At 38.6% G+C, this 12,176-nt stretch overlaps 1 protein-coding gene across 1 annotated transcript in view; it reads left to right on the top strand.

Annotated features, from left to right (window-relative positions):
• atp6v1ba (ATPase, H+ transporting, lysosomal, V1 subunit B, member a) overlaps positions 1 to 12,176 on the top strand; it is a 55,480-nt gene that overhangs the window by 30,136 nt on the left and 13,168 nt on the right. The window contains exons 7-9 of the mRNA XM_036593057.1: positions 2,305 to 2,406; positions 5,520 to 5,617; positions 5,764 to 5,887. Of these exons, the coding sequence (XP_036448950.1) occupies positions 2,305 to 2,406; positions 5,520 to 5,617; positions 5,764 to 5,887 (324 nt within the window). The remainder of the gene's footprint in view (positions 1 to 2,304; positions 2,407 to 5,519; positions 5,618 to 5,763; positions 5,888 to 12,176) is intronic.

The following is a 12,176-nucleotide window of genomic DNA, read 5'->3' as shown; positions in this document are numbered from 1 at the left end:
GTAAATATTAAGTCAAGACTGTTATGTAACAGTTTAGGAATTTGGAAAATGGCCTGTTTTACTGCCCCCCTTTGCAGTGTTTGAGGTTCACATATGTTAATTCTATGTACTAAACTCGCGTTATCCAGCTGTGCCAAAGCAAATACAGTTTTCCATTCTGTGGCACATTTAAGTGCTGTTTATCTGATGCGGACAGTTTTGGTGTCACCCGCTCTTCCAGGTGGTTGTTATGAGCCCCACTTTCTCTGTAGCCTTTATTTTTTTGAACTCCAATTTTGGAAACTCCCATTTGTTTACTTATTTTCCTTTGGCTTTATCTCATCTCTTCAGAATCATCTCCTGAAAATTAATAACTTGTACTTAACAGCTGTTTTGACTTGAAATTAAATGGACTCTGACTTCTGTGCAGTACTGTGTATATGGTGTGTAATAAATAATATAACTTCTGTTCATAGCCACAGGACGGGGGGTCGAGCAGGTGGACTGCAGGGGGATTATGATCCTGTGTGAATGACCGAATGACTCTGACGGGTCAGTTACCTCAGCTGTGGGATTTTAACGCTTGAGGTGGCTGTCCTGTCTGAACCATCACTCTTTTAGAGGCCTCATTAACACCCTCTCACTCTCACATGTGCACACCATATTAAACTGTGGAGCAGTGACTGAGGGGTATTTGGCTGTTGGGTCCGCAGGAAAGTATGTGTGTGTGGGCATAATTTGCTGAAAACTGAGGCATGAGATACACAGATTGGCAGGTTTAATTACCAAAGGAGCCGCCTTTGCTGGCATTACATTTGTTTTTGGAGGCCAATAAAGAATAAAATGTCTATAAATACAGTAAATTGGAAATAAACAGAAAAACACTTTGTTATATTAAAAGTTTGGGCGCTCCTGGTCAAATGACGTGTGTTTGTTGATGTGTTGGTAAAAATAAGTTGGCACATCCTCTACAGAGAACACACTTCTGCTGCACATTTTGATGCATAACTGCTATTTATTTTATTTAACATACTTTGGGGGCAAAAATGTGCCCTGTGCAAAAGATATGGCACAGTTTATACTTTTATTTTTTCTGATATGTTAGAGCAAATGTGGAGGATGTGTTCACTTATTTTCACTTAGAAAATCAGCACAACTTTTGCATATGACTGTGTGCGTTAGTCCTTATAACAAACAGCATGTGTAGTTAATTCTTTATAAGCATTGAAGCTTTAAATAAAGAGCAGCAATTCTCATAAGAAATGAGAGTAAAACAGATATTAAACAGCGTAAATCTGATCTATTATATAACCATCAGCAGTGGTCCTCTTGTCGTTTAAATGATATTAAAAAAAGGACAAAGAGAAGTTAGCGGTTTGATTAAGCGCGGCTGGCGAGGTCATGGCCGTTTTTATCCCCTTAAAGAAACAGGTGTTGTGGGTCAGAGTTCATCCACCGGTCAGACCAGATCAGACACACAGGACCATTACATTAAGTGATAAGCGTGAAATTCCTCACACACACACACACACACACACACACACCACACACACACACACACACACACGCGTGCGCGCACACACAGATGTATGTTAAAGCATAAACGACCAGCAGTCCCACCAGCTTTCCCCCCCGATTTACTATTTTAACTTGATGAGGTTGTGATTTAAATTTTTTATTTGGTGGTCTCATTTTTATCCCTGTTGAGCCAGACTGCATTCTTTTTCACCTTTTGAACGATTTAATCTGCTTCTGCTTTAATCTATATTTGTGTGTTTGTTTTATTTATATTATAGACTGAATAGAGCTACGACAAAGAGGCTGAATCTAACACTTATTAAATCATTTTAATGGTGATGAAAACGAGAGAGTAATTAAAAATGCTGTTCATTTTCTTTGCTTTTCTGCAAGCAAGTTTTTCTTTATTACCTTGTATTTTTTGTGTCTGGTACATTTCATTCAAAAGCTTAAAAAAAAAAGTAATTAAGCAGTGATTAAAAAACGCTTTTAATTTTCTTCGCTATCCTGCAAGTTCGTCATCTTTATTACCTTGTTCTTTTTATGTTTAGTACATTTCACTCAAAAGCATAAATAAAATGGAAAGTTGAAAAAACATCAATGGTTTTTGGTTTTTAGGCAGGCGTGTTTGAGTGAATCACGAGTCATTTCTGTGCTCACTAAGGAGTAAGTCATTAAAAATGTTGCAGTGTCATGCTTGTTACCCCAGAGCAAGTTTCCATAAATAGGTATATTAATAAATATGAATGACTGACTGAAATCAGTGATTTTGCTTGAAAATAATAATTAATTTTTTTTTTCCCTCAGATTGCTGCTCAGATCTGTCGTCAGGCTGGTTTGGTGCAGAAGTCGAAGGACGTCATGGATTACAGTTCTGACAACTTCGCCATCGTCTTTGCTGCTATGGGAGTGAGTGCTTACATCTATTCAGTTTGTCCTTCTGTTTGTCTGTGTAGAGCTTTTCAAATCTGCACTTTGACTCCATACTGGATAATAAGCTTTATGTAATAAACCTGAGAGTTTAAGGGGTTAATTGAGTTGTTTGTCTAACTGATTGGTCACTAATGAATACATTCCGATTGTAGATTTAGACTGAGGTGTTCATGTGCTCTCTCCACTTAACAATCTGATGAAAATCTCCGTTTACATGCACACTGGTCTTCCTCTGCAGACCAGTTTCTGCTCCCTCCATGTTGAACGATATTCACTTTGGCGCGATGCACATGATCAGAACGTACTCAAACTTTCAGATTGGTAATATAATCAGATACAGGTGTTTACACGGCTATTATTCTTCTATTTTAACAGATTATTAATGGGATTACCCACCTCGTTCAGTCAGATAGAAGCAGTATTCTCAATGGCATCAGTTGGACTGGTCTATTCTGAGGTGTTTACATGGCCGTATTCTATTCCGATTGAGCTGTTAGTGGGATTATTAAAGAATTGTCAGGCTGCATGTAAATGTGGCTACTGACCAAATCAGCATTCAGTGTGGATTTGAAGACCTCTGGCCTATGAGATGCTTTATTCCAGGGTCTCTGCAGTTTACTGGACTGCACACTGCACAGAGGATGGTCAAACAGTGCATTACAACACATAATAAGTGTTATTGTATTACAATACAATGAGTATACCACAGTGCACAACTAGGCTTAGAGGGAAAGTCCACCAATTTTCCAAAATGTTCAGCATAATTCAGTGGTGGAGATGTTAAGTCATTCAGAGTGGTGTGTTGTGAAATGGTTGATTGTAGAGACTCAGATTTCTTTACAGTGGTGGTGATAGGAACCAGGGGTCGCCATGATTACAACACAAATATAGACATTTTATTTACTATCCAAAACTACCAGTGAGCCTACACGTGTCTTCTGAGCTTTTATATGGAATCTTGAAAGAAATAGTAGTAAATCTAAAAAAACAAACAAAAAAAAACTGGTTTAAAACTATCCACTAATGTAAAAGTTTTGTATATAAATACATATATAAAATCATATCAGCACATATGGTTGTTTGGGTGCTCCCAGTCAGATTACGTTTTCTTTATTTTCTAAGGGAAAATAAGTGAACACATCCTCTACAGAGCACACTTCTGCACATTTTAATACACAATTACTGTTTATTTTCTGAATTTAAGATTTGAAACATACAGTCTAGCCTGTGCAAAAGCTTTAGTATTGTTATATTTCATGTTTTATTTTATTCAATTTGTTAAACTCATCAAATACATAGAAATCATGCACTAAAGATAGTGTGTTCTCTGTAGAGGATTTGTTGATTTTTATTTTCACCTAGAAGATCAACAAAACATCTAATTTGACCGAGGATGTGCAGATTCTCTCCTGAAGACCCGTCTTGGTGTGAGACTAGGCTTTGTCCATGTCTAGACACAGACAAAAAGCCCTTTGTGTCCATGTGACTTAATCCCCCCCATTAACCCCACCTAACCCTTCTGCTCCACCTTCTGTAACCCTGTTGTTACTGTGGCCTCAGTGGTCAGCGTTATGGGGGTCAGGTGTCGTGTTCATCCACACATTCAGACACTCAGGTGTGGAGGGCTTCCATTAACCTGACTCTGAGATGTCACTGACCTGGGCTTCTCCTGCTGTTGTCCACTGCACCCGGGTTGGTTTTGTGCTTAATACATTCTCCATTCACTCCCTGTAACACTATATCCTGATTTCATGCGCAGCCAGGCTTCAGCTTTAAACCTGCGTCTGAAAGGTGTGGGCTTTCCCCTGGCAGGAAATTACCTTTTGGAAGGGCTTATTTGAACAGCGTTCAGAAAATGGACAGAATCTCTCCGTTTCCAATACTGTGAAATACCTTGACTGTGTACTACATGCATTTTTTGTGGTGGGGTACGGTAATGTAATTGTTAGCAGAGTGATTGTGGTTCCATCCCAATTCATCATGTCTGTAACTTTTTACGAACTGTGCGCTGTAAAAGCTGTAAAAAGAACCTCAGGTTATATCAAACCCATGCAAATACATTTTTGCTTTTATTCTCTGTGGCCCAAATCCAGCAAATAGGTGTTGGCCTAGTGCAGGGGTCAGAATCAGTTTTTTTTAGGTAAAAAATAAAAGATCTGCTGCTTTGTGGTAACATAAAGATCTGATCATTCTAACACAGTTTTAACAATACATTTTCTTCAACGCTGAAGATAAAGTAGGTTATGACTTCTTATTCACCCTTTAACCCTGTTTGTGCGCAGACTGCTGGCCACTTTGGCAATGCAGACAACAATCTCGCCTAGCCGTTAGCTAACAAAACGGCAAAAAGAAAGATTTAAGACGAACATCAATAATTTTGAGATGAACAGACTTATTTGCATTTATAATCACTCCAGCTGGTTTCCTGATACGTCTAATCTGCAACGAGAAACTGTCAAACGCTAAAAAAGTCACGAGGCTGAAGTCAGGTGCAGTAGTTACATTCTGGCGCTTTAGGCACTATTTAAGGTGGAGCGGGAAAATTGAAGCTGCTGAATAAACTATTCCTACTGTTGCGGAAAAGTTTCCTGCTGGAGATGTGAAAAAAGTGGCTGTAGCTGAGCTAAAGCCTAAAGCAGAGCAAAGTAAGTCTGTTTTTTCGTATGTATATTTTTTAGCCTATGTTAGTAGCACATATTTACAGCCAAGATGGTAAAATGGACATAAAGTGTTGTGGCCCCCAACACAATATATATATATATGGGCTGTAAAATAGGCTGTTTTTGCAGCTTACGGCCAAGGACTGTTTTTAGACAGTAAACAGCGTTTACGTTCTACATCAAGCACCTTTATTTCAAGAAGGTGCAGAAAATTCAGTTCTCCATGACATGGGCTCTTTAAATGAGCTGATATTTACACCTAAGGCACTTGCGTGATGTAGCTACAGATGTGATTGGACATGCGTGATGCTGATGTATGGCATCTGCTGTGAATTTGGGGTTAATCATTCTGAACAGTCCTTTTTCATGTGTAAGATGAAGATTTGCAGGTGGTTTATGATGTGACTCACTCTTATCAACTGTTCTCAGGTCAACATGGAGACTGCCCGTTTCTTCAAGTCAGATTTCGAGGAGAATGGATCCATGGACAACGTCTGTCTGTTCCTCAATCTGGCCAATGACCCCACGTGAGTCCTTGTTAGTTATTTGGTCTCTGATTCGAAGCACTGAGCTGTTGAATAAACTAGTATGCATGAAATGCCACACCTGAGAGGGTTTAAATACTCTGCACTGGACAATATCAGCCACTGTACTTACTGTACTGTCTCCGCAGTATTGAACGCATCATCACACCACGTCTGGCCCTGACCACAGCCGAGTATCTGGCCTATCAGTGTGAGAAGCACGTGCTGGTCATCCTGACGGACATGAGCTCCTACGCTGAGGCTCTGAGAGAGGTGAGGACCCCACAGTCTGGAAAAGTCGTCCCATAAGTACAGAGTGCCATTGTCATGCAACCTTCTGACTGATCATAATGCAGTGTTTCTGCATATAAGGTACTTCCATAATAAAATCATCCCAAACAGAATCCTCACAGATGGACAATTCCCATAACACAGCTAAACTGCTAAACTGCATCTCTTAAAATGCACAACTAAACTCAAGTACCCGACTAACAAGGATCACACAGACAACAGTGCAGCCCATACAAATAACAAATCAAAGAGCTAAATCCTGCTTAGTGTTGGATGTTGTAAATGTTTTGAGACTTCACTGTGAAAAATGATGTTTTGTCAAGTGATATTATTGCAAATCTAATCGAAATATCTGATATTTCTCGTTTTCAGGTTGTAAGCTTATTATAAAGTTACTCAGCTGATTTGTAGACACTTGTACTTGTTTTAAGTGATTTTAGTAAGTCAAACATCTCACTATATTGGCAGATCAGTCCTGTTATCTGCCAATATAGTGAGATAATTTGATTTGACTAAAAATCACGTAAAACAAGTAAAAATAAAAAAGTCTAATATAAACAGTCTTATACTAAGCTTACAACAATCTCAATATGAGAAATAGTAAATATATTGACTAGACTTGAGAGAATCTTTTTTTTACGATGCCATTTTTGCAGTGTTAAATGCAATGTTTTGTGCAACAATGTGCTGTGTAAAAGTGAAGTTGTAAGTACCATATATCGCCACAAGCTTATCCACATTTTGCTGTATATCGCTGCTGTCCAAAAAAAAAAGTATCTCCATTTTTGACGACTTTTATTCTTCTACATCATTTCAACACACCAGCTGTCCTTTACATCGTGTGAAAATTTCATGATGAGTGGACCAATAGAAATCCTCTAAAATCACTTGGAATAAAATCTCTTTACATTAACTTACATAGAAAGATAAGATTGTTTTTGTCTTCTCCTGTAAAGTTACTATTTTGGAGATACTTGTTTTCCTTTGGACAGCGACGATGTATAATTTAACAGCCATAGTTGTCTGACAGTTAACTTTGGCAATAGATTGTATCATCTCTGCTCTAACAGCAAGCTTAAAAATCTTGTTTGTTGAAAATGTGCGATAAAGCTACTGTGGAAAAACAGGTTTATTGGAGAAGGGAGAAATATAATATCCCGTGCTGAGATGGAGAGTCGGTCCGCATGCCTCTTCAAGGCCTTCTCCTTTCATTTCAATAAGAAGAATTATAGTATCCTGTGTTGCCAAAGTCTCCACATCCAACTCTGCTGGCTTTTTAGTCTGCCTCTGTGGCACGTGGCAGCATCTACGACCAAATGCAGCTTCAGGCAAACAAATTGCCCCTTTTTAAAAAGTGTCGCTGATGTCGAAATGCTCGAGTTTATATATTGTGAGTTGTGAATTGGGAAGAGTCCATGTAGATCTCCATTAAAAAAAAACGCCTTCATGGCATAGTGCTCCCTTAAAGCCGCCCTGGTGTAGAAGTGGCAGCAGAAAACAAATTCTTCCTGAAGCGCACCCTCACGAGACCTCTTTCCCTTTCAAAGTGCCCGAGCGAAATGGAGGTCATGCCACAGCTTGACTGCCATACACGAGCGTTTTCACTTAGTAATTGCCCCTGTCGAACAGCGACCTTGATAAATTCTATAACCATCAACTCTTTTACACATTTAGTTTTTCCCGAAGAGGGTCACACAATCATCTCCATAACTGTGGTCAACATGAACCGGACCGTAAATGGAGGTCTTCCTGACCATTTTCTCCCTCCACTCATTAGTGTTAAGGTCACGGATATAGAACCAAAAGGAGAGGCCATGCTGTCAAAGTATCCACTTCCTGTAACATGTGAAAGACATCCAGTAGGCAGTCTTAAATGAATAGCCTTAGAAATGTCCCCCTGACCTCATTATGGTCAATATAATGTGGAGACACGGGAAGGTCACCGTTTAGACAAATGGAAGATATTCCTTAATGTTCAGTTCCTCGCAGAGGTGAGAGTTTAAATTGGAAGTGTTTTTATTTGTTTGGTCTGGTTTTATTTGGCCATTTGGTTGTGGCCTGTGGCAAGACACCTCTATAAGGCCATAGACTTTTATTTTTGAAACTTGTGCAAAGCCAGCAATAGAACAATTTGCGTTTAAGAAAGCTGACGAAGGTTCAAAAGTGACTAAAAAAACTTTTGGAAGTCTTTCACAAGACATTCTGTACTTACACATTGATGTTATGCATAGATTATTCATTCGAGATGCCTGTTATTATATGTTTTGTTATTTGTTATTTATTATATGTTTTCATTTGATGTAGCGCTTCAATGTCAAAATACCAGCTTCTCTGTGATAAAATCGCAGTAACACACGGCCTAAAGTGGCTTATTGCTTTAATAAAACGGCGGCCAACATAAAATAAGATTAATTATTTTCTAAAAAATTGTGTATTTTATGTTATTATTAATAATAATCGATATAAACAAGTATTCCGCCAAGAAATGTAGTATGTCCTTTAGAGTATGGTATCGTTGCCAAGCGACATCACTGTATATTGCTGTCATTTCATTAATTTTTAAACTTTTTGTCATATAATAATGAACATATGATAACACAGCACTGTTTAACGCAACACTTTCACTTTATAAGTACTTTTTGATCACCGGAGCACCACCGTGAGTCTAATTTACCACCAAGCCAGCCGTCCCCCTCTTCTCTGCTGGGGTTGAATCTCAAAACGGCTCCCTGCTCTCTATATAGTGCACTACGTAGGAATTTAAATATTGGATCCTGCAGTCCAACAGTGCAAAATACAGCTAATAAATAGTCATTTGGGATTTAGACACATCCATACTGGGCAAATGATGCACTATTCGGCTGTAGAGGCTAGAGTTGCTAAAGTTTTATAGCTTTAGAGAGTACAGAACCGTTTGAGACTCAGCCTGGGTTTGACGCCACCACTGACTGAAACATGGACATTTGCAGCGTGTAAAACACTCAAAAGATATATTTTTTTAGACTTTCATACTGCTGTCTTACAGTGAATCATACCATAAGTGCTTTAATTCAACCCTGTGATGTTAATGATGGAGTTGTTTAGGCTGTTGGCTATGTTTTAGCCTGTTAGCTAGCTGACCAGCCTAGTTCTAGTTAAGAACATAAATTGCCAGCCCCTCAGTTTAAACAAAAAACAGGTTCTTACTTCATCAGTGCACTCGGTGGTCCATGTGAGCAGCATGAGGGTCAAAGATTATTCCATTAACAGCACAAGGATTTTTTTCGTGACGTGACATTCTTCACTTTGGACTCCTGTGGTGCCTGAATACCATTAGTCTTCCTTTTTTTAAAACTTGTATAATGGCAGAAACATAAAAAAAAAAGTTAGGGAAACATGTGGAGTAAGAACATCTGTTTGCTCTTGAACTAAACATACAAACTATTTCCTAAATGTATACAAAACTGTGTGCAAAAGCCAGAGACCACCCCTCATTCATTTAATTCCCAGTCAAAACAGCTATGAAGTACCAACTGTTCATTTTTCAAGTGAATATTTCTGAGGAGACTAGATATCAGATAATCCACTTTGCACAAAGAAGAAGGAAGTCTAAGGAAGACAACGCTGCTGTTGGAACAACAGTTTTTGGCCGACTTTGAAATTGCCTGTTGCTCTTTACATTGTGTGTGAATTTCATGATGAATGGAGCAAAAGAAACAGGCCACAATGACTTGGAAAAAGTCTGGTTCCATAGACTTACATTAAAAGTATGTTTTTTCCTTCTCCTGTAAAGTTACCATTTTGGAGATACAAGGTTTTGTTCCACCAACAGCAATGAGTGAAAAAACAGGAGTTTCCAAAAACTGGAGTTGGAGACAATGGGACTCCTAACAACCACCTGGGACACTTGGTAGTCCACTAAAATGGAAAGGATGTGCAGCAGTCAAGAGGACGTTACTGAGAAAAGGATAAAATAAGCTGAAAAGAATGTTGTGTATTGTTTGCCGGTGCAATTTTCTGTTTCTCCTGATGCTGAAAGATATAAACAACTTGGGCTTAATGGCTTTTAATACTTGAAGGCTGTGGTCTCTGACTTTTGCACCATACTGTATATTTTCAGTTATTGTTATAAGGATATTATTGAATGTATTTGAGTGTTTCATTACAAAAGCAAAAGCCCAGAATGGCATTATTTGACCCCATTTGAAAACAGCAGTAGAATGGACCAATAGAAGTGGCCCACATTAACAAACATAAGTTTGTTCTGTTTAAAACAGAATCTTTACATGCATAGTTGCCATTTTGCACGGTAGAAACTGTTATTGTTAGGCATTAATTATTCATTCTAGACACTTTGCTATACAAGTCTTCTGTTGCTAATTGTCAGCTTTAGTTTTAAACCATAAGCTCAGGCCCAGCTGGACGAGATGTCTTGATGTTGGGATCGGATTGCAATGAGTGTTTGTTTACAGCAGGAGAATGGAGGACGTCTGGCCATGACACACACTCAACAAGCAGCTCTTGACATTTGGAGCAGTTTTAGAGTGCTGGGCAGTTTTGGGGTCAGGTGTAGGGTTTCCTGCAAGGCTTTGTGTCTCCAGCACCCATAATAGAGGGATTTCGGAAACATCTGCCACTCCATAAACATACAATATCACATTTAGGCACAGAAGCACATGCCTCTTAGTCTGCTGAAGAGCCGTGACGATGACGAGCATTTATGAGGAACTAGAGAGGTCTAAACAGGCGCTCACAATTTCCTAGAGGAAGCAGAACAGCCATTAACCTGTATTTGGCAGCACGCACACACACACACACGGGTGGGGGGAGCACATAGAGTAAGAGATGGAGAATAAAGCATTCCTTCTGTCATATAAAGAATAAAGCATTCCTCAGCCTCATGGAAAATACCTTAACTTAATTTTTATTAGGTGCTCGGTCGAAGAGAAAAGCTCTTTTGATGAGACGTCTTCTGGCTTTTTCTTTGCAGTGTACCCCCTGTTTTTCTACATATATTGTGTGTATATATAAAATATTTTTCCCCTTTTTTGGGCGCCGCCGCATGTTTTGATGTATGAATGTGCCAAAGCGCACAATACACATTCCAAATAATTGAGATGCATGTGAAAGCACGACCTTCTGCACTGCGCGATTGTGACCTTGGTCCGTAATCGCTCACGTTAACACTTAACTTACTCTCTCTTTCTGTAAACGCGAAGGTTGAGCCTTCAGAAAGCTTACTGCGACCCCTCCTCTCCCTTTAACAAGGTGCAACAGTCACATCAGCATTGTCTTGAGTGTGAAGGTTTTTGCTTTACAAATTCCACAGATTTGAAAATGTTATCATTGTAGTCTTTACATTGATCATTTGAAGTGTTGCTGTGAGGAAAAAGGCCTCATTTTAGACCTCATTCATCACTTTGTAGGAATCTTCTGCAGGTGGTGCAATAGAAGTTCCGATCAGTGCAATAGAAGTTACCTAGCAATAGAAAATAAAATTGGACCAAAGATTGACCCCTGAGGAACCCCACATATGACTGTGGCTAATTGTCAAGGTTCAGACTTATTCAGTTATTTGTTTTATTTAGTAATGACGAGGCAAAGGCTAGATACTATTTCGTCCAGACATAGAGAGAAATAGTGTGGACTAACGACTTCATTTTAATTAATCAGTAGTCACATTAATGGAGCTCAAACTATTAAATAATATGAATGAGACAAGGTTGGAATTTAAATTATTTTCAAGTCATTTGTTTTAATCATTAAAAACAAGGCTACATACCTTTTTTATACTGACACAGAGAGAAATGGTCTGGACTTATGAATTCAGTTTCATCTGTGTAAGGTTGAATCTTATTAGACAGTTTGTTGTAATTATTAGAAACCGTGCAGTGGCCTTATGCCCTTCTATATAGATGTATGAAAAAGCAAAGGACTGTGGAAATGTTAACTTAAGTTGTCATCATAATCAACATAAATCAAAGTAAGTATGAATCAAAATATAAATGCAAACAAAGCCAAATAGTAATTTAGCAATAGGAAATACAGTTGGCCCAAGAATCGACCCCTGAGGAACGCCACATGTGATCTGAAAGTTGGAACTTAAATTATTTGTTTTAATGATTAGAAACAAGGCAAAAGCTATATACTCTTTTGTACAGCCGTACAGAGAAATGGTCTGGACTTATGACTTCTATTTTATTTGAGTAAGACAAGATTAAATCTTATTTGACAATGTATTGTAACCATTAGAAACCATGCAGTGGCCTTATGCCCTTTCATATAGACATAT

This window comes from Colossoma macropomum, unplaced genomic scaffold (assembly GCF_904425465.1).
Source record: "Colossoma macropomum unplaced genomic scaffold, Colossoma_macropomum, whole genome shotgun sequence".
Classification (NCBI taxonomy): Eukaryota; Metazoa; Chordata; class Actinopteri; order Characiformes; family Serrasalmidae; genus Colossoma; species Colossoma macropomum.
Note: the sequence above shows the minus strand (reverse complement) of the source record. Positions and strands in the feature narration are given on the sequence as shown.